The sequence below is a fragment of the Takifugu flavidus genome, chromosome 5, assembly GCF_003711565.1.
Source record: "Takifugu flavidus isolate HTHZ2018 chromosome 5, ASM371156v2, whole genome shotgun sequence".
In the NCBI taxonomy this organism is placed as follows: Eukaryota; Metazoa; Chordata; class Actinopteri; order Tetraodontiformes; family Tetraodontidae; genus Takifugu; species Takifugu flavidus.
Window position 1 is genome coordinate 6,988,511 of NC_079524.1, and position 24,644 is coordinate 7,013,154.

The 24,644-nt window shown below is 44.7% G+C and overlaps 2 protein-coding genes across 10 annotated transcripts; both read left to right on the forward strand.

Moving 5' to 3' along the window:
* Nucleotides 1-5,044, forward strand: zcchc8 (zinc finger, CCHC domain containing 8). The gene is made up of 14 exons (XM_057032543.1): nt 1-254; nt 385-427; nt 495-569; nt 653-755; nt 847-918; nt 999-1,102; nt 1,286-1,351; nt 1,433-1,493; nt 1,679-1,815; nt 1,893-2,035; nt 2,159-2,274; nt 2,475-2,561; nt 2,964-3,072; nt 3,496-5,044. The coding sequence occupies exons 1-14, from the start codon at nt 80-82 to the stop codon at nt 4,347-4,349; spliced, it is 2,145 nt and encodes a 714-aa protein (XP_056888523.1). The 5' UTR covers nt 1-79; the 3' UTR covers nt 4,350-5,044.
* A 345-nt stretch (nt 5,045-5,389) lies between these two features.
* On the forward strand, nt 5,390-24,507 carry clip1a (CAP-GLY domain containing linker protein 1a). 9 transcript variants are annotated; one of them, XM_057032463.1, is made up of 29 exons: nt 5,390-5,540; nt 8,620-8,939; nt 9,035-9,594; nt 9,707-9,831; nt 9,903-10,119; nt 10,221-10,418; nt 10,571-10,662; nt 10,751-10,811; nt 11,404-11,472; nt 12,748-12,852; nt 14,421-15,326; nt 15,425-15,541; nt 15,704-15,761; nt 15,843-15,926; nt 16,030-16,186; nt 16,297-16,462; nt 16,556-16,771; nt 17,702-20,137; nt 21,228-21,365; nt 21,495-21,601; nt 21,704-21,824; nt 21,903-21,955; nt 22,061-22,081; nt 22,345-22,462; nt 22,543-22,693; nt 22,772-22,824; nt 23,078-23,083; nt 23,408-23,535; nt 23,618-24,507. In XM_057032463.1, the coding sequence occupies exons 2-29, from the start codon at nt 8,849-8,851 to the stop codon at nt 23,844-23,846; spliced, it is 6,783 nt and encodes a 2,260-aa protein (XP_056888443.1). In that variant the 5' UTR covers nt 5,390-5,540; nt 8,620-8,848; the 3' UTR covers nt 23,847-24,507. The 9 variants fall into 9 exon arrangements, 8 of the variants coding, with proteins under 8 accessions (XP_056888443.1, XP_056888448.1, XP_056888440.1 ...); XM_057032460.1 differs by lacking the exon at nt 5,390-5,540 and adding an exon at nt 5,580-6,060; XM_057032468.1 differs by lacking the exons at nt 5,390-5,540; nt 23,618-24,507 and adding an exon at nt 5,578-6,060 and having other exon boundaries at nt 23,078-23,214.
* The last annotated feature ends 137 nt before the right edge of the window (nt 24,508-24,644 follow it).

Here is a 24,644-nt window from a genome sequence, read left to right on the forward strand (position 1 = left end):
TCCTGTCACGTGGGTTGTGAACGCCCAATCAAACGAAAGATTGGTCTCTTTAACCTCTGACCTCTAATGTAACGTAAAAATGGCTGAAGTTGATTTTGGCGATAGCGAGCTTTTTGAACAACTCGGCGATTCCCCTCCGCCAGTGTCCCAACACATTCGCTTCACAGATGACGAAGACGATTGTGATGAGATCCGCCAGCTCAGGAGCAGATTGGAGGAATGTGAGGACTGCAACCAGAGACTTATCGAAGAAAATATCCTTACTGTGGGCAGTCATTAGCCTTGGCAGTAGCTAATGGCTGCTAGCTATTTATCAAAACAGTAAATGTACGATCTGAAAATATACATTTCATGTTTTATTTACGCCTTTAACTCACAGAATACATAAATGCTTGAAACGCAAACAGAGCATTTTGACGCGACCGAGGTAAATACAAAAAGGATGCATAAGTGAAACCGAAATTGTTTTTTAAAATTATCTTTTGACTTGATAGCGGCATCATCGTTGAAGATGTTAATTTTGACGGGCCAGTTCTTCAAATTCTTTATGCAAACAACGTGATTTCAAAGTAAGCATTTTACTTGTGTTAATGATTTGTTGATCTTATATTGGTTGATTACAATGGCTAAATAACGAGTATTCTTTCTTAAGGAGCTGTCGTCAAGAAATTGAGGATTGTATTTGTAATGTGATTGCAAAGCACCATTTTCCACGCAAAGAAATGATAAAATCTAGTTTTCACATAAAACCACAGGTTAGTACCAGAATTTCTTCTATGATGATGAATTACAATTGGCATAAAACTGGTATAATTTACATGCAACTCTTTTCACCCTTTTACAAAGCATTCAGCTTTTGTTTTGGATGAAGATCCTTCTTCAACCTGTGCTGTAAAATCAACAGCAGAAGCCTTTAAAGTAAGTAGTTTCTCTATGTTAACAAATAATGGGACTTTAGTCGAGGTGCTTCATCGTTATATTTCATTTCTCTGATATAGGTCGTAGGAAGTGTTTCATATTTTACAACTTTCTGTCTCGACAAACTTGGACAGCCTCTGCTAAATGAAAATCCCCAGACGACAGATGGATGGGACACTCCCCTGTATGTTTATCATACCCTGGATCCACTCACACATCATAAGATTTAACATATTGTTGCAATTATATATTTTTTTTAAATGGGGCTAAACACTATCCATAATAATCCATCTTAGAAGTAGAACCTTTGACAAAACAGTATGCTACTTGTTGAATTTGTTATTAATGAACATGAATTTCTGCAAAGGTATCACCAAACTTTCCAACAAGTCATTGGTGCGGAAGGAGTAGAACTAGAAATGAAAGACAAAAGGTATGCTTGTGGTTTTAAATAAAACTTACAAATTAGAATTTTTAATACTTTATGAGCTCTTCAACATCCATTTTTTTGTAGATCTAAGTCTGTATGTTTCAACTGTGGACTGAGTGGCCATCAGCTGAGAGATTGTCCCAAGGTACAGACAAGTAAACCCATTTGTCCAAATTATTAATAATAGTATTGCGAGAGTCCTTCAGGTTAAGGTTCAACAGCACCTCCTACTGGTGCAATGAGAACTGCACTTGAAAATGAAAACTTAATTTTTTAATACAGTATATTGAATCAGCACTAATTCAGTTGATTTACCACATCAACTTTTAGCCTAAAAATATGGCTGCAATTAATGAAAGAAGAAAGGAGTTCAATCAAAACAACAACCAGGTCACACTGAGTAACCAGCGATACCACGCTGATGAAGTGGAGGAAAGGTTTTCCAAATACAGACCAGGGATCATAAGGTAACATTACCCAACATTTAGCAATGGATACTACATGAAACATTGCATAATGTTGTTTGTGTTGTACGTTTATGCAGTGATGAATTGTTGTCTGCACTTGGAATCGATGGCCACACCATCCCACCTCTGATTTATCGCATGCGACGACTGGGCTACCCACCAGGTTGGCTCAAAGAGGCAGAGATGGAAAACTCTGGATTAACACTCTACGATGGAAATGGTCTGTTTTAAATTACTTCAAAACCTTTGGATTCTATTTAATTTGCGCTATCCAAAATACCACAAAGCTGTTATGGGTGTAACTAACACAGTAATATTAAATCTGTTATTTCCCCTCCCTTAGTTTCAAATGATGGGAATATAACAGATCACACCAGTTCCCAAAACATCTCCTATGATGTGTCTAAACTGGTGGACTTCCCAGGGTTTAATGTACCTGCACCACGTGGAATGAGAGATGTAAGTCAGGTTAACCTATATAATGTTGTGCTTTACTATACATTCATTTTATTCCAGTAGTGTATGGAAGACATGGTTCAGTTTACTTTTGGCTTCAGAATCTAAAACTGTAAAAAGTTCAGCATTCTGTCTTGACATAATTAAAGACTTTGGCAACTGGTCAAATTGACACATTTTTCCTTCTTTTATTTTTTTTACAGGAGTTCTTGCAGTACGGTTCAATCCCCATGCAGCATAGCCACATGAAGCAAAACTTCTCAGCCTATCTGTCGAACAACTTCCCTGAGGTAATCATCTTAAAAACCCAAGTGGTTGGGCTTTTCCTCTCTACAAATAAAGCCCACATCTGCTTCCTTTTCCAGTTTCCTTTCTGAAATGCTCACACCTCATAAAAATGTTTGACTACAAACAGTGACTCGGGCGTTACTTGTAACATAGGCCATCTAGTTGAGGCGTCCTACAAATTAAAGCAGTTTGGATTTACTTTTAATATTAGATAATGTGATTAATAGGTAATGCAGTAACTGTATTTTTGAAGAGAGGACTATATGTATCCCAATTGAACATTAATTACTTGTTTAGTAAACTCATCCCTGGGTTTCTTTCATCATGGGGAGGTTAATCAGAAACCTGTTGAACTATTCCTTTAAAGCTGTATAAATATCCAAATGCTCCTTTCTTGCTGACAGCCTGGTGAAACCTGCAACAAGAGACCCCATGAAAATGTCTCGTCCCCAAAGCCCAGAAAGAAGACACGACGGAGTCCTAATGAAAGTTCCGACATGGACATTGAGTCAGGTATGGGTTCACCCTACTGTTAATCAACTGACACACTTCATTTTCACAGGAATAATATAAGTGGAAGCCATTTTGTTTGGCTCTTGATCTTTTTCATTTTGAACAAATCCAATAACACTTAAATGAGTTGATGTTCAGATTCAGATTCAGATTTATTTATTGCCATTGTTCATGTAGTACACAGTATTACACAAGCTAGGAATTTGTCTCGGTGTGACACTGCAACATTCAACATAGAGAAGACAACACTAGGATAAGATAAATAAAATAAGACATATATATATATATATATATAAATAGTAAGGAATAGGTAATGTGTATTCCTATAATGTGCAAGAGCAGCAGTTAAGTTAAGGTTAGAAGGTCCTTGGTTAGGTCCTTGGTTATTTCAGAACTTTTCATGACTGCTGATTCTTCTTTTAGACCCAGGAGCACCATATGCCAATAATTTCCAGTTCCAGCCTCCTCTGCCCCCCGGCTCACCTTGCTTTAGCTCACCACCACCTCTACCCCAGGGTACTCCTCCTGCTACACCCACTCCCCCACCTTTACCAAAAGAAACCCCTCCAGTCACACCCAGAAATGGCTCTCCAGCTCTAAGAGGGCAAAACTGGAAGGTGGTTGATGAGATCGGGGAGAAAACAGAGGACGAGTTAACGCTTGAGGAACTGGAAGAGCAGCAAAGAATGATATGGGCGGCTTTAGAGAATGCTGACACAACCCCCAGCAGCGACTGTGAGACACCTGTGTCACCATGTGTGTCCACACCTGTCCATGTAGACACAGAAATGGAAGACACTGAGGAAGTACCAGTTCCAACAGAACCTGTAGAACCCTGCCACAAAAATGAAGAGCAGCCAGAGCCTCAGGAAACGACTCCACAGGAACTCAGGCCAGCTAAAGGCGAGAATGACGGCCCCCACAGCCCCATACCGGTCCAAGCTCAGGAAGAGGCACCTCGCAGTCCTGGTCAAGTCGTCACTGAAGAAGACTCTCCACAGAGCCCTGATCCAGTTGAATGCCAGGTGAGAAAGCCTGAGAGCAGCCAAGAAGATGAAGCGCAGCTCCCTGTTACAGATCCTGAGGAGGTGTCAGATTCTTCCTCTCAGGATGTCAGAAAGGTGAAAGCTGTTCCTCATCGGAGCTATTTTGCCACAGGCATCGTTCCATTCGAAGACACTCCAGAATACACTGAAGTCGCTGAAGCCACAGGAACCTACCTTAAGATCAGAGACCTGCTCAAAAGTTCCCCTCGAAGTTTGGGAAAGAAAAAATAACTGGAATTACATGAGAAAGATGCATTCATATTTTTAAGCAACATTTTGAACAGCAGTTACCTAAATTGTGTGTTTTTTTTGTTTTTTTTAAAGCTATGTTGTCTTTAGTGAAGTGTCTGTACAGGAAAAATTGCTGTGTCAGCAGTTAGGGACAGACATTGATAAATATTGGAAGTGATCATTTGTTTTGATCGCTTATGTTTTTAGACATAATTTGGCAATGAATTGTTCAAACTTATCCTGGTGTTTTTTTTTTTTTTTATTCCCTTCCCCCACAAATATGTAAAAAAAAGAAAAACCACTGTCTGAGCATTTCTGTTTTGTTCTTTCAATTAGCATCAGCCTGACACTATGAGGTCAGGCTGCCAGGAAGCATAATGTCCATATTTAGTGGGACCAAGCCTGTCTACCTCTGATAATGAGGATTTTAATGATTGAAAACGGAACGGAAAACAAAACCGGCCATTTTAGCTGTTGGGAATTTTACGTCTGCACCATGTCTGGATTAGTTACTTTGGTGTTTAACCTTGTACGGTGAAAAATGTGGACTCGGGTGCAGGTGAGGGCGACAATAATGTTGTGATCCATCTGCACTTTTGATAATTTATTATCAATGCGATCTGTTGTCTGAATAAAGTAATGAAAAATACAAAATCAAGCAATAAACATATCCCTGTGTTGTTCCAACTATTAAAGTGACTTATTTAATGTATACATTATGGAGAAAGGTCGGTTAAAAAAAACTACATACGCAAGAAAAATGGAGCAAAGTGAAAAAATTCTATTGTAGGTTTCACTGACGTAATTGACCCCTTTAAAACAAAACCATAGAATAAAACTACACTATCCTTTCAATGTCCTATAGTTCAATATAATGCGACATGCCCGGATCCGCATTACAAAAGCGCCATTCAACAATACCAGGGCATCGATTCACGACAGGAGCCTGCACTTGTTTGACAATCGGGACGCGCTTTCAAAGGGAGCGGAGCATCTCAACGCTTGTACGATCTTTGCTCGGCACCTTCCGTTGACGTCCGCCTCTTTCGTCGGACGAGCAGCGCGTGCGCCGGGCTGTGGCTGCCTGGTTCGATCCTACCGTAGTGCCGTCGTGCTCCGCTCTTAGGTCGCTAGCTGTGGATCCCCCCCCCCACCACCTCCCGGGACGTAGACGCCACACACACATATCAGGTCAGTGTTACTGGAACTCAGCGCCGTGTGTATCGGTCATTTTTGCGGCCATTTTTGCCCGTGACAAACCGGGAAATTAAGGGGCGCGGTAAAACTTATTCAGGTGGCAGCGACGTTACTTGAGGTGTAGTTAAGCTAGCTTGTTACCGTTAACCAGCCGACTTGCCCGGGCCTCGCCGCTAACGTTACTTAGCAACTAACCACGCCAGGTGTTAACCAGATTGGGCGAGCGTCCGCTAAATGAAAGGTTCACCCTCCCCCGACGTTGTCTACCAAGTTATCGTCTCAGCCGAATTGGTCCTGAACCTCCCGTGTCACCGACTCCTAACTTGGAGGGTTAGCAGTAGTGAACCCTGCCGGAGATCCGGCGGCATTGCCGACACTTTTGCACTTGTGGAACTAGCAAACGCTGACGGCAGCGGTCGATCGCGGGGTTATCCGGATATTAAAGCATGTGGAGGTTGCGTTGGTCGAGCAGGTAGCTTGTGTCACCTCGAACGTAGCACCGCTAGCCGCTAAGGTAAGTTGTCTGACGTGGTCAGGGGGGGTTTATTAGATTGTTTTTTAATGGTTGCTCTTCACACTCACCCTGTGCCACCTCATCGACCGCTCCAAAGCCTTTGGCTGGAGTTAAAGGTGACCAGGCGAAGCAGGCCCGGTCGTTCAATAAGTGTTAATCCGCGTAGCTTCGCTGTTTGAAGCGAAGGAGCTGCAGTTTTCCTGCGTGCTGCGGCTCCGAGGTGAGACATTTGTCCCCGACACCAGGCGGCTTCACTTGCTTCGGATTGTCTGACGTTGCAGAGACGCCTCGGTCGAAACTTTGCGAGCAGCTGACGCCGACTTTCCTTTGGACTTCCTAAAATGAGCCGTGATAGTTCCTAGATTGTGCAGTACAGGGAAGCCATTGCTGGTTTCCGAGTTCGCTTATATGACATTTGATTGATACTTGTGTAACTTCTTCCCTGTGTCCTGGTAGAGATGTGACACCTGAAGGAGACAGGACCATGTTGACATGCAGTGGGTGCAAAAACAGGATTACAGCCGCTTTTAGAGCAAAGCAGGAGAATCTGTAAACACAGCCTTTGAGGGTGCATGTCTGAGGTTAACCACATATTACAGGCGTCTCACACCAAAATAAAGCACTTGAACCTGTGTGTATGTGGGTGACGTCAGCGGCCGAACACACCTGGATACAAATTTGAGCAGGCGTGTGACACCAGATAATACCATGCATGGCTTACAAGTTTCAGGTTAGCTGTTCCCTCTGTGTCCCTGATGCAAATGCATTCCTGACAAGCTTGTTTGGCCAACTGCAAAACGGCCTGTAATTGACTGGCTGACGTTAGAAACTTATTAAAGAAATTATAGCATAACCTGCAGGGTGGTGCCATTATTCAGCCTCTCAAAATTCACACAGGAAATTGCAAAGAAGCCGATTCTGCTGTCTTCAGGAGTTTATTCAGTCGACGCTGCTGTCTGTTTTGTGTTGACGCAGTTGGTCAACCTCAAATTTGTCCGTGGTTGGTTGTTCTGTGGATATGTCCATCCAGGTGTGGTTTCAGTTAAATTTGCTTCTGTCGTCACGTGTGGTTTCATTTATTTCACCAGTAATCTTGAATCACGTTGCCTCTGGGAGCTTCCACATCATCAGCTACTGTCTTTTTGGAGGCGTTTACTCTTCATATCTAATTCTTGGACACACTGGTCCTTTCAGCACTAACAAGGAAGCTGATTGTGCCCATCTATCTCTGTTTGACTGGGTTCATAAACAGCAGCCTGCAGACAGGCTGGAGTCCTGAATGACTCTCCCTGAGTCTAAAGCTTTTTGTTATGTTACAGAACATATATTGAATAATTTCTTTTTCGCTCATATTCGACTCATGTCCAAAGTCCTGATTAGAGCCATAGTCATTAGCAGACGAGCTTAAGATTACTGCGGAGGGAAATTCTCCAGCCTCGGGATCATTTGTAGCTGACTGCTTCATCTCTCCAGTCAGCCGAACCATCACGGTCCTCCCGACTGCTATTCAGGCTGTGTCGCTGCAACATTACTCCCAACAGTCAACGTTGCCGACCTTGGATGTTTTTTGCTTCCTCTGGCCTCCTCCAGACCTGAAGGAACAAATCAGTTGAGCAAACTGGAACGCTGCATTTCAACTAGGTCAGAGCTGTCAGACGGCCATCCTTCACTTTCCTCTGAGGAAGATCTCGGAGGGGACGCTGCGTACACAGGGTTTCAGTCTATTTTACTGGTCTGGTGACATCCAGTTTCCTGTAGTTCAGGTCAGAGGTCTATAAACCGGCGCTGGATGCCATAATTCAGGCTTCATTTCTACATCCACCATCCACTCAGATAATCTGATGAGCCCAATAATCTGCTGCTGGAGGTCGTCTCGCTCTGCACTCATCCTAATTTCCACCAGATTTATGCTATTCCCACACCAGAATACAATGTACAGCATGACCCAGACACGCTTAAGATCACATGAGCCTGAAAACGTGACCTTTCGGGAGGTTGCATTTTGGCTGGTGTTTGTCAGGGTATATTTAGATGTGACCGTGACATCGTGTGCGTGAGTGTAGGGACCGTGTTGTCATAACAGAAGCAAAATGCCTCTATTAACAGAACGCTGCACACAATTATTGCCAATATGCCTTAAAGCTCATCCATAAAGTAAGTTTGTCCTGTTATTTCTCTCCACATGGGAGGCAGAAACTGTTCGGAGTTGTTCTATTCTCCGGAGGTTTCTGTAACACGTAGATAAAACACTAAATCTATTCGTAGTGACGCTCGTTGGCAGATTATATGAAAGGTCATGTTCATTTATCTGCTTCCACGGCTGCAGTGTGGTGCTGGTACCTTTTTTGGCAACCGGGTTGTCCAAATCCTGGCTCTGGTACTTGGGGAAATTAGCAGAGGGTGGAATAAATGAGGCCAAAACCCCAACAGAGTGAGGTTTGCCAGTGAAGCTTTGGTGTCAAAAGGCAGTAGTTTGGTCTGCACCCCCGTATATTTTATTTAGTCATCGTGATTTTAACACAATTTTGTCCAGTAATGGGATTTTTTGCTTGTTTTCAGGGTTCGTTTTGGGCAGCCCCATTTCTCCCTCCTCCCTTTTTCCTATTTTTTTTTTCTTTTGGTTAACCTTTTTTATTTATTTATTTATTTTTGCATTCATTTCTCATTCATTTCATTTTGGATTTGGATTTTGGATCTCTCGGCTCAGGAGGGTTTTCATGGTCTGGGCTCAGTCTGAACCCGCTAGCGGACACGAGGCTTCTGGGTCTGAGAAAGCACAAGAGGAACCATGAGTGCAGCCAAGTCCACTGGGATGAAGGGGCCCAGCAAGATAGCTAAACCTTCTGGGACCACAGCCCCCAAGACCAACCCCAGTACAGGTAACATTTTTCTCATACGTTCCCTCCTCATGCTCTTTTGCCTCTCTCTCAAATTCATAAATGAAAGGACAGAAATAACAAATGTTATTTTTCAGCTGGATCCAAAGCTGCTGCAGCTGACAAGTCGGCTTCGAGTGCCAGTGGAGACGCCCAGGGCGCCGGGGAGAACTTCCAGATTGGAGACCGTGTGTGGGTGAACGGCAACAAGCCGGGCTACATACAGTTTTTGGGAGAGACACAGTTTGCCCCGGGACAGTGGGCAGGGATCGTTTTGGATGAGCCCATCGGGAAGAACGACGGCTCGGTGGCAGGGGTGCGCTACTTCCAGTGTGAGGCGCTGCGAGGAATATTCACCCGCCCGTCCAAGTTGTCTCTCACCGAAGGGGAAGCAAATGGAAATCAGACGGCGCCGCCCTCCCGAGCGGCATCACCCACTCCCTCGGTCGGGACCGGAGCCTCTCAAGCAGCGAACGCAAAGTCAGCGTTGCCCTCGACTACCGCAGCAGCCAAGAAGACCCCGTCCACTGCACCAGCGCCACCGGCCACTCCGCCCTCCAACCTGGCACGCACAAACAGCGAGTCCGTCTCCAACCTCTCGGAGAGCGGATCGGTCAAAAAGGGCGAAAGAGAGCTGAAGATCGGTGACCGTGTTCTGGTAATTCTTCCTGATCTCAGTACAATGTATCCTTAACTTCATTACACGTCGACACGGTATTTGTGCGTTTAAAGAATCGCCTTACTTTGATGACATCCCCTCTCCTTCGCAGGTTGGCGGCACCAAAGCCGGAGTGGTTCGTTTTCTTGGGGAAACCGATTTCGCCAAAGGGGAATGGTGTGGCGTGGAACTGGATGAACCTTTAGGAAAGAATGACGGGGCAGTGGCGGGCACGAGGTACTCAGGTCGCCGGTTGTACTGCGCTACGGTTTGTGTTTGTACCTCATTATTGTGACGTTTGCTCCCAGATATTTCCAGTGCCAACCCAAGTACGGGTTATTCGCTCCAGTGCACAAAGTCACACGCATTGGCTTTCCATCCACAACGCCAGCCAAAGCAAAAACAACAGTTCGGAAAACGGTGGCCACGCCATCCGGGATGAAGCGGAGCCCCAGTTCGTCCTCCATCAGCACCATGAGCTCCGTCGCGTCTTCCGTCAGTGCCAAGCCCAGTCGCACAGGCCTGGTGAGACGTGCCGACCCGTTCATAGTCAGTAAATGGACCCAGTATATGTTGGTGCTGCCCTCTCTCATCGGTCTCCTGCTCCTCTATTCTTCCTCTTATAGCTAACGGAGACATCGTCGCGATATAACCGTAAAATCTCCGGCACCACGGCCTTGCAGGAGGCCCTGAAGGAGAAGCAGCAGCATATTGAACAGCTAATGGCCGAGAGGGACATGGAGAGGGCTGAGGTGGCCAAAGCCACTGGCTATGCTGGGGAGATGGAAGTAGAGCTAAGGTTGCTGAGGGAGGAACAAGAACAGGTCAGATCATCCACTGTTCTCACTGAAAGAACCTCCCGCTGGTCACAACTTTAAAGATTAGCATGTCGTATGAATTGGAAATAAAGCTTAAGGTGCTAAAGCTGTGTTTGCTAGCTATTAAGTCACGAGGGACACTGTTTTGTGTGTTGAAGATGGAGGCTAAAATGGACCAGTTGCGGACCCTGGTGGAAGCTGCAGACAAGGACAAAGTTGACTTGCTGAACCAGCTGGAGGAGGAGAGAAGGTGAGACGTGATTAAAACTTTATGTTGTTATGATCAGGTTAAAAACGGGAACAAAGTTCTACAGGGGATGTATATTTTTGTTGAACAGGAAGGTGGAGGACCTTCAGTTCCGTGTGGAGGAAGCTTGCATTACCAAAGGAGACCTGGAGGTAAGTGTGAAGCATTAGTGCAGCTAATAAACACAGTAAAAAGTAAGTTGTGTTTTCTGCAACCATCAATTAAGCCTCCTTGGGTGTCTTGACAGGCGGTCAAATTTATTATTAGAAATATTTTGATTTAAGCAGAATGCAAATCATTTTTCTTTCTTCAATTAGGTAAATATAACATGAGATTTAACGTGATCTAGTCTACTACTACTACTAACTCAAATTAGAGCTGGTCACAAAATTACTGACGTGAGAGCATTTTCTTTCTCCTAATGATGAGTCTCAACTACAGTTGAGCCCACGCAGGGAAATTGCCTTGTCTGTCATTTTGAGCTAAGAATAACTCACTACATCATGTTAGGCTCCATGTTTGCATGGATAGTTTGACCCTGCCTTCACGTTGCATCACATGGGGTACCGGTACTGTAAAAGTCCTAATTACACGTAGGATATCAATACTTTCCCAAGCCTGTTATCCAGGAGGTGACTAAACCTCTATTGTTTAATTGAAAATTCAAATTGAAGTCTTTGAGAATGTAGTCCATGATGCAAAGATAAAAAAAATAATGTTAATCCTGTATCACTGTTTAATAAGGAAGAAGACACCTCAAATACCCTGAGGGCATTTGAGCTTAAAGAGGTGTTTCAAGTTGAGGGCCACAGGGTTTGGATAGCACTTTATCTTCTTTTTAACCACCAAAACTAACGTGTTCCCTTCTTACTCCGTTGGGGATGTTAAAGCTGCACGCAGTGACAAAATCTCACCCTTAAAAACGGCTGTACTGACTTCAAAGCTGATGTTTTGCTGTAACCTTCAGTTCCTGTGTGGTCAGTGATGTGACATTATCGCCTCTTTTTCTTGTTATTCTCGTCTCATGTGTTGGTCCAGTGCTCAGCATGGAACCACTGGAAATGCTCGTTGTCATTTCACTGCACAGTCACAGACCTTAACTCACTTAGTTCAGTAGCTCTGCTTTAAGGTGCATAACTCTCAACTTTACAATTCAGACATTCGGTTGACAGAGAATGGGTTTCAGTTTCATTATTCTTTAGCGAGCTCCTTCAAGATGCAGTCTTTTGACTTACTTTGCACTTCCAAAAAGATAGCAAATCATGCCAGAAAATGGCTTATTACTTTGGCATCAAACCCTCCCTTTTAATAGAGAACACTTGTTCCTTGAGCCCAACATGGTTCTGTGCACTGACTCATTTTGGTTAAGCTGGTCACAAATCCTGCACATGGTGGTCTAATAACTGCTGGTGGGTTCTTATGAATGCCTCTCAGGGTCGGGCATGGTAACGAGAGAGAAAACAGTTTTGGCTTTAAAGCAACAACACATTTTACCAGTTTACAGCAAAAACAAATCACGTGAACGTGTGATAATGCAGGAATTCTTTTCCCCTAATTCTTCCACAATCACGCCGACGTGACGTGTCAAACGCTGGAAACCTCCAGACCCCGGCTTTGTGTCGGGGGCGACCATCACTGCTTTCTCTCACTGAGGTGGTGAAGTTTACTGAAACGACTGTTGGCTTGATACGCTACCAAAATGTCTGTTAACTGTCAGTTCGCTTTATTCACCAGGTGTCAGCTGCATGGTCACCATTAATCTATCAATACTTCCTCTACATGCATCGCCCATGCTCTCCTTTCTTTTCTTTTTTTTGCTCACCTGATGTTTCCCAACATTGTTTCCCAACATTTCCACTGTGCGGCATAAATACTGCATGTATCCTCCCATGTCCTGTCCTCCACCACTCCCCACCCTCACCCAGTCCTTTCTGTCTCCTGTGTTAAGATATAAGTGCACCGTCACCTTTACCAGCGTTCAGACCTCACTGTCCTCTCTCCTGTCTCCCTTCCTCTCTGTCTGCATATGGCTGGCATGTGATGGTGGCACTGGTGTGTTCTCTTCCTCTCCCCCTTGTTTACTAACAGACGCAGACCAGACTGGAGCATGTCCACATTAAGGAGCTTGAACAGAGCCTGCTCTTTGAAAAGACCAAAGCTGAGAAACTCCAAAGAGAGTTAGAAGACACTAGGGTAATGAATTCACCTCTGCCATGTGCTGCCTTGGAAAAGGAGGGCCTGGGCTGGGGAAAAGTGGCCAAAAAGAGTTTTTTTCCAGGAGTACAGAGAGGTGCCAAACAGCAACTGGAGCGTTTTCAGCTTCGTTGTCTGTATCCAAGACACCATCTTTTATTTAGTTAGTACTTGTAGTCATGAATACTCAGATATTTATTAGGATTTAAATTCCTTTACTTTGAAAATTAAGATTCCCTAAAAATGTCAAGAATCTTTCAGCAGTCTTTAAGCGAAGCTTTTTTTTCCATATTATATATTGAGCCTGAACGTAAACTTTAATTCTATCGTTGTACAACACGATAGACTCATCCCTGTCATAAGTTTTTGTATTTTTATTTGACGTTTTGTTCCCAGTCCTGCCTACATTATCTCCAGATTCAGCCCTTCCACAGTCCTTCCCAAACATTGTCAAACTTATTTGGTGCCTTTGTGTTTTAGTCCAGTCCCATTCCCACCCTCAGACTATGCAAAGACATGGATGCAGCATGGATAATATTAAAAGGAGTATCGACACTGTTATTTTTCTATGGATTATTTTACCAAGAAAAGTCCTGTATAATTGGAAATAGTTAAGAGGAGTTGTCGAACAGATAATTATGTTCATGTCTAATATTGCCAGACTTAATAAAAGGCTATGCTTAGTTAGAGACTGAACATGTAACTATGATTTTTTTCCCCCAAGTTTATATCTTTTGGAAGTTAAAGGAGCAGTATGTAAGTTTGTGGCTGATGCTACAACTGTCATTGTACTGTCATTATTTACCTTTCTTATCACCATATTGTCGTCCTAATGTTCTAACTATGTCCACAGCGCATTATGCCAGAGAAACGGGCTGTGATAATACAATGCTAATGTTAGCAACGCTAACTATTCCATTCAATAACCTGTCGGTCATAATTTCATCTCATCTTTCAGCCGTCTCATCTGTCAAAGGCATCTCCTGTACAGATCCTTGTTGTCTTTCTGACTTTGTCTTGACGTTGTTCGGCATCATAACGAGGCCTTTTAGGTGTAGTAACGTCATATGTGCGAACCAAAACGTTGGTCGCTGCGGATCAGTGGTACCTGGCAACTTGGAAAATGCTAAATTTAGAAAACCTCATGTCAGGGCTTAACACTTTGCTTTTGAAAGGAGAATATTCTGCCTGCACTACTGTCGTCAGTGCTGTCAGTAGTTGAAATCACCATGATTCCTTAGTATCGTGTCAGGCCATTTTCTGATTCATTTAAAAGCATTTCTTACATACTGCTCCTTTAAAACCTTTGTTTTTAGAATACCTGTATGAAGGTCACGGAATTCTGTTTCCATTATTTGGACCTTAACCTTTAAAACCACACGAGGCGAGCAAAACACCTTTTTGGGGGAAACAATTTCGTCATTAAGCAAACAGTTTTTCAGTAAACAGACTTTTGTATCGATGCATCGTGTTTTATTATTTAGCCTCTAATTTAGCATGATATGGCATGATTAACGCTGTAACCATAGTGCACAATTGATTCATATTTTAATTTATGCTTTTTAAAGGTTGCTACTGTCTCAGAAAGATCCCGTATTATGGAGCTTGAGAAAGACCTTTCGCAGCGAACAAGAGAAGTATCCGACCTGAAGCTGCGTCTGGGTAGCCAACAGGGCTCTGAGGGGGATGCCGCTCTTACCACCGTCTTGGAAGAAATAAACTCTTTAAGGGAACAGTTAGCATCCCAGCAGGCTAAGCATCAAGAAGAGGTGGCACAATACAAAGAAAAGTTGGAAACCGAAGAAAAATCCCACAGTGACGCTGTCGCTCAACTCCAGGCAACATCTGTGAGGCTCTCTGGTGAAAATGAGCAGATGCAGATGCGTTTAAGCCATGCCGAGAAAGAAAACGCTGAGAACATTGAACTTTGGCGATCCAAACTGGAGTCTGCCGTCGCCTCTCATAAAGAAGCCATAGAAGACCTGAAAGTGTCCTTTAGTAAAGGTGCAGGTGCACAGACAGAAGAACTCTTGGAAACCAAAAGTGCTCTAGAAAGACTGAAGTTGGAGCACACGCTAGCTTTGGAAGAGGCTGGAGCAAAACGTGAAGCTGAAGCCAGAGTTTGGGCCACGGAGAAACAGGCAATGGACGCGCAGCTGCTGTCTTTGACAGAGGATAAGGAAAGGCTGGAGGATTCCCTACGTTCTAGCGTAGAAAGAGCAGAGGAGCAGCACCTGGTGGAGATGGAGGACGTTCTGGGAAAACTTCATGCTGCAGAAATTCGGGTGAAAGAGCTGGAAGAGAAAGAAACAGAGTTAACACGGCAGGCTGAAGACAAAGACAGAGAAACCAAAGAGCAGATGGCAGAAATGGTGGCGCTTCGTAGCCAAGTAGGGCAAAATAAAGAGGAGATGGTTACCCTGAAGAAGCAATTGGACTCGGTTCAGAGCCAAGGCAGTGACCAGGGTGCTAAAGTGAGCCTCCCGTCTTCTCCCCTTCAAATTCAGACTCCTGTTTGGATTGAATTTTTTGATCTCTATGTTGTTTGTCTTGAACTCCGTGTGTGTGATAGGTCGCAGAATTGAGTTCTCAGTTGGAGAGCCGACAGCAAGAAGTTCTTTCTTTACAGAAGAGTCTCACTGCATCACAGCAAGAGAAGGAGACCCTGGAGAAAGAACTTGGATGTGTGGTGAGCTTTTTACTGGAATATGGAATATGTGATCCATTTTCAGGGCATTTGAAGGATAAATTAATCAATTACGTCACGCTTTATCGTAAATATCTGGAATAAAAGTCTGAATTTTTTCAGTAAATCTGTAATATTAAATAAATGGTTTTTTTTTTCAAACAGAAACAGAATTTATCTGAAAGCACAGAGGAGAAAACAAAGTCAGCAAAAACTATGCAAGGTAAACAACCTGAGCTTTCCACTGCGGCTTTTTTCTCCTCCACGGTCACGTTCATTTTTCCCAACATTTTTTCATTTATAGAAACTCTTGACAAGCTCAGTAAGAAAGAGGAGGAATGTACGTCTTTGACTACAGAATCAGAGACTCTCCGAAGTCAGCTCGCTGGTGAGAATAGCTGAACTCTTCCATGTTCAATGTCCCATAGTTTGTCTGCCTTTCTGCGTCTGCTGAAAAGAGCCTAAATGAGAGTTGCCGTGCTTTGACTCAGGCCTGGAGAGAAAGCTGAAGACTGCAGCTGAAGCACTCGAACAGCTTTCTAAGGACAAATGCAAACTGGAAACGGACATATCAGAAATGATGAAGCAGTCTGGTGACAGTTCTGCTCAGCTAACCAAAATGAATGAAGACCTGATACAGAAAGAAAGGTACAACACTGTACTAGTGCACTGCTACATTTGTGAAGCGTTATTCAGTAATATGACTGAAGAACAGGAGATCTGTCCTGAAGTGTCTGTTTGACTCTGTTTTCCAATAGGAGGCTTGAGGAGTTGCAGGGTCAGTTAGCGGAGGAGAAGGATAAGGTGGCACATTTGAACGAGCAAGTTCAACAAGAAAAATCCCACAAAGAGCGGGAGCTGAAAGAAGCCAGGGAGACGCATCATTCTCAAATAAATGACCTTCAGGAAAAGATCAGCGGCCTGGTAGTGTTGGACTTGGTGCCATTCTTCGGCCATTCCAATAACTGGGTCAAGAATTCTGTGTGAGCAGTCGTTGCTTTGATCCGTGTGTTGCAGGAGCAGAAGGTTAAACGGGGGGAGACCCTGGCCGAGGAGCTGACGGCTTCACAGGAGAAATCCGCCTCTCAGGCCTCCGAGCTTCATGCTAAGGAAGTTGAGGTGCTTCAAAATCAGGTAGACAAGTTGAAGCAGGAACTTTCTTCCTCCAAAGACAAATCCGAGGAGTTGGCGAAGTCTGTATCTGAACTACAGGCGTACAAGGAACAGGCTCAGGTAAGAACCTTCAAAGTTCACTCCCATTTGTGTATTTTTACTTTATTATTTCCAAGGCACAGCCATCCGTCTAGGTATGTTATTTTAATTTTTAATTGGACTCAAAAAGAATGCCGAAGCCTAAAGCCACCTAGTTAGCTGTAAAGGAGAGTGGCAGTAACCCAGTCTAGATGGATCCCTCAACACTTTCACCCATAACAGCATAACCCCTCTAACGTTTGTTGATCATCGTTCCCCAACTTTCAGATACCTTGGTTTTCCATATCCTTTTCACTCAATATTTGAAGGTGCTTCATGCTTGGAGGGGTACTCCAAATGAGATTACAATTGCAACATTTTTAAAAACATGTATGCACGGCGATGGTATTTTATAAAGCGTAATCTAATATCTAAACTCATTTAAGAAAGGGAACAAACAAAGCGACCTGAATTTATTTTTTTATATCTTACTCGCATCATTTATCATAAAATAATATCCACTTTGGCTACGTACCCCTGCCAGCTCCATATTAGCCATACATTTCACTGAAATAGAGCATTTTCTCTTTGTGTATTTACTGTTAATATTTGATTATTCACTTTTAAAAAAAAAAAACTTTAAAAAAAAAATAGCTGGAAAAAGGAAAAAAATCAAGATTGTTATTATCTGTTGTTAAACCTTGCAAATGTAGAGTTATTTTCATTTATTTGATTAGCTATACTACATTTATATACTTTGATTACATATCAAAGGGAAAATGTTCTACTAAGCTTTTATTTTGAAAATCATTTGTGTGTACGTTGTGGTGGTTTTTTGGATCCATTTTGGTGCTTCTGCAGCCTAACCTTTCCAATTGCATATAACATGTCCATATCTGCTTGGTTTATTTTTGGATTCATCTCACTTTTCCCTGTATATATTCCCCTCCTTTTCAACTTTATTTCCCCCAGTGTCTTTCTGCTGAGCTTGACTCCCACAAGCATGATGTTGAACAATTGTCCAGAAATCTGGAGAAGCAGAGTCTAGATCTGGATAACATGTGTAAAGAAAGGGACTGTGTTAAGGCAGAGAAAGGCAAACTGGAAAAAGAGCTTTCAGATGTGCAGAGTAAGCTCTCGGCCCTCGAGACCGCTCGGGCAGAGCTGTCGGGCCAGAAAGAAGAATTGCAGGTAGTCAAAGACGAGCTTTCCAAAAGTCAAGAGGAGCTACTCGCCAAGCTGAAGTGCTCAGATGAAGACAGAGTGAAACTCAACGTGGAGCTGGAGAAGCTCAGAGACGGTCTTCTGGAAATGCAGAGCGAAAACCAAACCCTCAAGCAGATTAACGGCGAGCACAAGATGGAAGTGGAGGAGCTTCAGACACAAAGTGCAGAGAAGGACGATTCGTTGCTGAAGCATCGGGAGCAAATCGAGCAAACTGAAGGGAAATACAAGCAGCTGCTCCAAGATTATGAAAGTGTCTGCAGTCGGCACAAGCAGCTTGAAGGTGAACTCAGTGAAAGCAGATCGAAACTCACATGTGAGAAGGACAGTTTGGTTCTAGAGAGAGACTCTGCCAGGAATGCCAAAAAGTCTCTAGATGCTAAAAATGCAGAGCTGCAGGCAAAACTAAAATCCTTAAACCTAGAAAAAGAAGACCTGACAATGAAGAACAGCCAACTGCAGGCCCTCACAGAGACACTAACAAAAGAGAAGGTGGAGATGTCCTCAGAAATCAGCGCCGCGCTCCAGGATAAAAAGAGTCTGGAGGCGGCAAAGGAAGAGCTCCAGAATAAGCTCAGCGGGACCAAGAAAGACTTGGAGAGCTCCGTCCGTGAATGCGAAGAACTGAAAGCCTCAAAAGTCAGCTTGGCCCAGATGTTGGAAGAGTTCAAGAAGAACAGTCAAGTGACGGATTCTGAAAGGATGAACCTTCTGCAGCAGCAGGAAGAGCTGCTGGCAAACCAAAGGAAAGTCTGCAGCGAGAAGGAAGAGCTCCAGGGGGAGATGGAAGAGCTAAAGGAGAAGCTCCAAGTCACCACGGAGCAGCTCTCTCAGTCCAAAGAAAAATTCAAGCACACTTTATCATCATTCGAGGACGAAAAGAAAGCCTTTTCCCTGCAGGCTTCTGAAGCCGAGATGGCCCTTCACGCTCTACGCAAGGAGAAGATGAGCCTGGAGTCGACACTTGAGCAACAGAAAATAGATTATGAGTCTTTATTGGAGGAGAAGGGAGAATTGGAAAATAGGTACACGAAAACCGCAGCGGAGAAAAATGCTCTGTCTCTGGAGTGCGATAAGTTGGCTGGCGACGTGCGGTCCTTCAGAGATCAGTTGGACAGAAGCTGCCGAGACGGCGCTCAAGAAACATCGGACTTAACGGCAAAACTCGAGGAAAGCGGGCGGCGAGAGGCTGCGGCTGAGGCAGATGTGGCCTCCCTGAAACGGGAAAAGGCCGAGCTAGAAGCTGAACTGCAGAGACACAAGGGGGACATGGAATTTCTCCAAAAGCAAAAGACCGAACTCGCACAGGAGCGCGATGGACTAAAACTGGAGTTGGAGAAGAGCGCCGCGGGTTTTGTTCAGGAGACCGAACAGCTCAGAAATGATCGCCAGCGTTTGCACTCTGAGACCGAAGCAAAGCTTCAGGCGCTGCAACAAGAGAAGCAGGAGATGTTCCAGCAGATCCAGGAACTAAAACACCAGACCGGATCCCTGTCGGAGGCCAAGGATCTCCTCCAGACTAAGCTACAGGCGGAATCCAGCCAGCGGAGCACGGCGGTGTCGGACAGGGACGAGCTCGCCGAACGAATCGAAGAGCTGCGGGAAAAACTGGTCCAAGTTACACGAGAGAACCAAGAGCTTTCTTCAAACTTTAAGAACGTGACCGAGCAAAACAAGTCCTCCGTCGCGGATATAGAGGTGTTGAGAGAACAGCTGAGGCAACAAGAGCAAGACGTCTGTCAGATGACGGAAGAAAAGGAACGGCGATTGCTTGAACTCCAAGAGACGGAGAAGCGGATGACCTCCCTGACCACGGAGCAGGAAGAGCTATTAGACGGACGTGGTAAGCTGGAGGCGGAGGTTTCCTCTCTCCGCTCAAGCCAAGAGGACTGGCTCACCGAGCGCTCGCATCTCCTCGCCGAGCTCCAAGAGCTGCGGGGCCTCCAGAAGAAGCTGGAGGTCAACATTCAGGGTCTTCAAACGGATAAAGCGCTGCTGGAAAGCCAGTATAAGAATGTTGTTGAGGAGATTTCGGCCGCTGCCGTTGCGAGAGAAGAGTGTAGCTCCAGCATCGTAGCCCTGACGGCCCAGAAGAGCGCTCTGCAGGTGGAGAGAGACCAAGCAGCCCAACAGATCAGGCAGCTTGAGCTGCAGCTGAAAAATGCCTTTGCCAAACAGGTTGAGGTATTCCTCCCCCACCGCTAATCACTGTTGCACACACCCGTAGAGTGGCTGGAGCTATGTCACCTCATCACCGCATGCTTCTTGGTTTAATTCTATTTTCCCCTGCCTTTTTTTAAAAAATTGTTTTTATCACTATTAACTTTCACCTGTCATTTGCTAACGGTTGCTAATTGTCTTTAGCTCCCAGCCTTTGCCTGTGGGTTTATAACGTGACCTCACCTGTGGGAGCCTCTGTTGGCTGGTGGGATTTTGTAGAATGATAATCGGGTCGATCGTCGTGGTAAAAACTAGATAATTACAGTTAATGGAAAGCAGCTAACCTGGTTATAATGATAATTGGCAGTGATCTACTGTCTGACACGTTACCTAGGTGATGGGTTGTCAGGATCCGTTCTGAGGCCACAGGTCATAGACGGTTAAAGAGTTTATACTAATTTTATTCTACCTGTTCATGTTTACCAACCAGAATTGTATCTTCTTGGAAACTGCATGTAGACATATGAATAATTTCTAATAATTAAAAAGTGCCACGCTAAAGGTGCAATGTGTGAAATTTGGACATAATTTTGGTTTAAGCTACATGCTAAGGTTAGAATAGCGCTACAATCCCTTTGGCCACCTCGGTGTTACCACAGATGTACTCGTAGACGTGATTAACAGACATCTGCCATTAGAATGGTGATGTAATCACCCCCCCCCCCCTCCCCAAGCTTAAATATAACCCAAAAATATCACAAAAGATTGATCTTACACACTTAATTTAGATGTTCTGAAGCAAAGTTTATTCCCTGTCTGTCTGTCTCTGATTTGATGGAGCAGGATGTGGAAAAACGTGTGTGTGTGTGTGTGTGTGTGTGTGTGGGGGGGGGGGGGTTCAAGTTCCATCCATATTTTACAGATTGCACCTTTAAGCATGGAAGGAATTCAATAAATGCTTAATAAAAGATAATTTCGATGATTACAAGGCCTGTAATCTTAATTCTGGTTGGTGGTTGGTTGATGTCAAATAAAGAGTGACATCAAACAACCTTTTCGCTGACATTATTTTGAACTTGATCTAAGAAAGTGCTGTTTTTTCGGCAAATTTTAGGCCACAGAGACCTCTGGCAAAACTGCCGAGGCTCTTGAACAGCTGACAAAAGAAAAAGACGGACTGATAAAGGAGAAGAGGGAGGCCCAGACACTGCTGGAAGAGCTCAAGAATTCCAAGCAGGAGATGCAGAATGAGGTGAGAGGAATCTGTCCTGGCATCTCAATGAAGCCGCCCTTGAGCAATGTGGGGAAAAGGATTTTTGGTTTAATCCATGTTCAATAACCAGAGGTTTTTGGGTTGTTGTTTTTTTTTAACTGGGTTTAGCTGAAAAGGCTGAGGGATGAAAATTCCAAGTACCACGAAGACCTGAATGTGTCCAAAGAGCAACTTTGCACAGAAACTGAGAGGACAAAGAGTCTGTGCCAGGAAATGTGAGTATTTCTTCATTTCTTGTCCATGAGTATTAAATCTAACAGCTGGGTTGTTTCTGTGAATTATCAGGTTGTGAATTTTAATTCAGTCGTTTCTTTCAGCGAGATCCTTAAAGAGGAGGATTGTGCGAAGACGCGGTCCCTCCAGGTGCTGAAGGATGAAAACGACAAGCTGACACAAGAGCTTGACAGCAGCCGCCAAGGCCAAAGTGAACTCCTCAAGGTCAACCGCGCGCTGACGTCGTCATAGCGATGCAGAAACTGAACCTGCTCACTTTGCATTTCTTTTTTTCCACCACAGCTCAGGAATGAAAACTCAGAACTCCAGAATCAGTTGGAAGAGAGTCAAAAAAGGTTATTTCCCCCCTCATTTAATTCAAATCGTATTGAAGTGTGTATTGAAGCAATTTATTAGCTGAAACTCTCACCTTTTCCATTCTGTCGTTTCTCCCCACAAAGCCTCCCACATAGTGCCTTAAGGTATTTCTATTACAGTAATATGGTTCATCCCCATAACTAGATAAACCACAGTCATTTCGGTTAACCTTTTTTCAACCTCTATAAACATTTTCCCCACGAAACAGTTTAATTAGAAGCGTCACGGAACAATCGAGGCAAAACAACAAGCACGCATGACCACGTTTTTGTCATCCATCTTTTTGTTGTTTTTGCCATTTAGCCTGTGTCCACGTGTATTTTTTTACATACTTAAGTGTTGATAGTCACTGGTGTGTATTTGGCAGCACGAGCACCTTAAAGGAGCAGTTTGATGGCGAGAAGGCCGCCCTCCAACGGTCCGTCCATAAAAACAGTGCCTTAACTGCAGAGAAGGAGCAGCTGGTACAAAACCTGAGGAGCGAGGTGGGAGTCAAAGGCATCACAGCCGTGGCTGCTGCTGGTTTTCCTTGCTGCATCCTGAAGAAAGTGTGTGTTCCTCACAGCTGGCCGGGCTGCACAGCGAAGGTGCTTCGGTTCGATCCCTGCAGGAGGCCGTTCAGGCCCTGGAGCAGGACAAGGCGGCCCTAGAGGAGCGCGCTCAGAGGCTGGAGAAGGAACTGGCTGCAGCAAAAAACACGCTCATCCTGCCCTCGGGTAAACTATGAGGCGCTTCGTATGTGCCCCCGTTCTCCTCCACTGGCTTCAACAACCCCTTTTACCCCTGTAATCCAGGTGATGCGGCGGTGGACCAGCTCAGAGAGGACAAGGAGACTGCGGAGAATGAGGTACGTCTGTCTGACCTCGGTCTGGTTTCTTTTATCCTCTTGCAGCCTTTTGTCCAGCGGTGGCGGGATGTTGAGTTGTGTCGTCATTCTCGTTCCTCCCAGGATGTTATGCTGTATTCTTTGTGATGAATTGAGTGCACTGTCTAACATGAAGTGGGTCCTAACTGGAATCTCATGTCCCTCTCTCCTCTTTCTTAAATCTCCACCCGCCTTTGCCCTGTCTCTGATGTTGGCAATGCTACACCACCATCAGGCAGCGGTTTGTTCATGTTTTTCATCAGCTTCACTCGTGCATGTGTGTCTGTCTCTGTCCCTGGGACATTTGGGGGTGTTGGGTCACATTAGAGGTGACGTCAGAACCCCAGACGATCCAAAGTCACGATGACCGTGGTAAATCACGTTGGTGTTTGCTGTAGATGTTTACAGAGAACGGTCCTCAAAAGAGGGTCTTTTATAGCGCTCACATAGTTGAGGACCCCTGTTGGGCTCCGTCACTGTAGAGGAACTTTGGTAGAAATTGTCTTGTCATTATAAAATAATGGTTCCCCCGCTCCGGTGCTGACCTCGTGCGTCTCTTTCACAGAAAGAGTTTCTGAATTCAGTCATCGTCGAACTCCAGAGAAAGAACGAGGAGCTCAAGGACAAGCTGGAGAAAATGGCCGCCGCGGCGCTGAACGGAAATAATTCGAGTGACCAGAATAACTATGACGAGTGAGTCCCTTTATGTCCGTTCCCTCCTAAACGAGAGCAGCCGTGGCGGCGCTGAACGGCTGACGTCTCCTCTTCATTGCAGCCACGACAAGGAACCCGTGAAGAAGAAGCTCCCCCCGAGGCTTTTCTGTGACATCTGCGATTGCTTCGACCTCCACGACACGGAGGACTGCCCGACCCAGACGCAGACGCCCGACTCCCCCCCGCACACCACCTACCACGGCAGTAAAGGAGAGGAGCGACCCTACTGCGACATCTGCGAGGTCTTCGGTCACTGGACCGACTCCTGTAACGATGACCAGACCTTTTAAAGCCCCGCCCCCCCCCCCCCCGCCTGCACAATCAGTACATTTGCACACGCTAGACGACGGTATAGGGTGTTTTTCGGGGTGTTGCTTTCTATTTGTGCGTTGTTGTGTGGCGTCTGTGTTGTCCTCGTCGGTCCTTTAAAGCGCAAGAATGTTGTTTGTTTGTTTGTTGTTGTTTTAAATCTCAGAATATCTCCATCTAACAGAAAGGTGGTGTAACAACTGTATTTGTCAAAGATTTGGGGGGGTGAGAAGATGCTGTATTGATGTTGATATTATTGGAGGTCACTTAATTTAATCACCATCCTCACAGTTTGCACAGCTGGTGGGGGGGGCAAAGACGAGTATTGGAGGGAGTCGCGACGTGACGGTGGGCGATAGTTTATTTTTCTATGGTGAATCGTTTGATAGTATGTTTGTAAGCGTGTGAGGGTCGATGTCGTGAGACGCTTGTGAACTCTTTCCTGCTGTGGGGCGGTGAAAGCCCGTTTGTTCACCAGTGCTCTTCACGAGGGAACTTCTCACGCGGAGGAATGATTCAAAATCAAGAACTTCTTTGTTCCAGCGAAAGGGTCTTTCCAAAGCTCATTTGTATGATTTGTGAAATGCATTCTTTAAAAGGGTTTTGAATATCTGTATATAAATAAATTTTACGTATTAAAAACTCCCGTGTTCGTCCAGTTTACAGTACTGTGCGCAGTTTGTGCGCTTTGCCGTCTTTTATTCCCAGAACATTCAGAACACCACATGCGACGACCCAATGAAAACCTCCAATTTCCACAGGTTTTGGTGCGTTTGAAC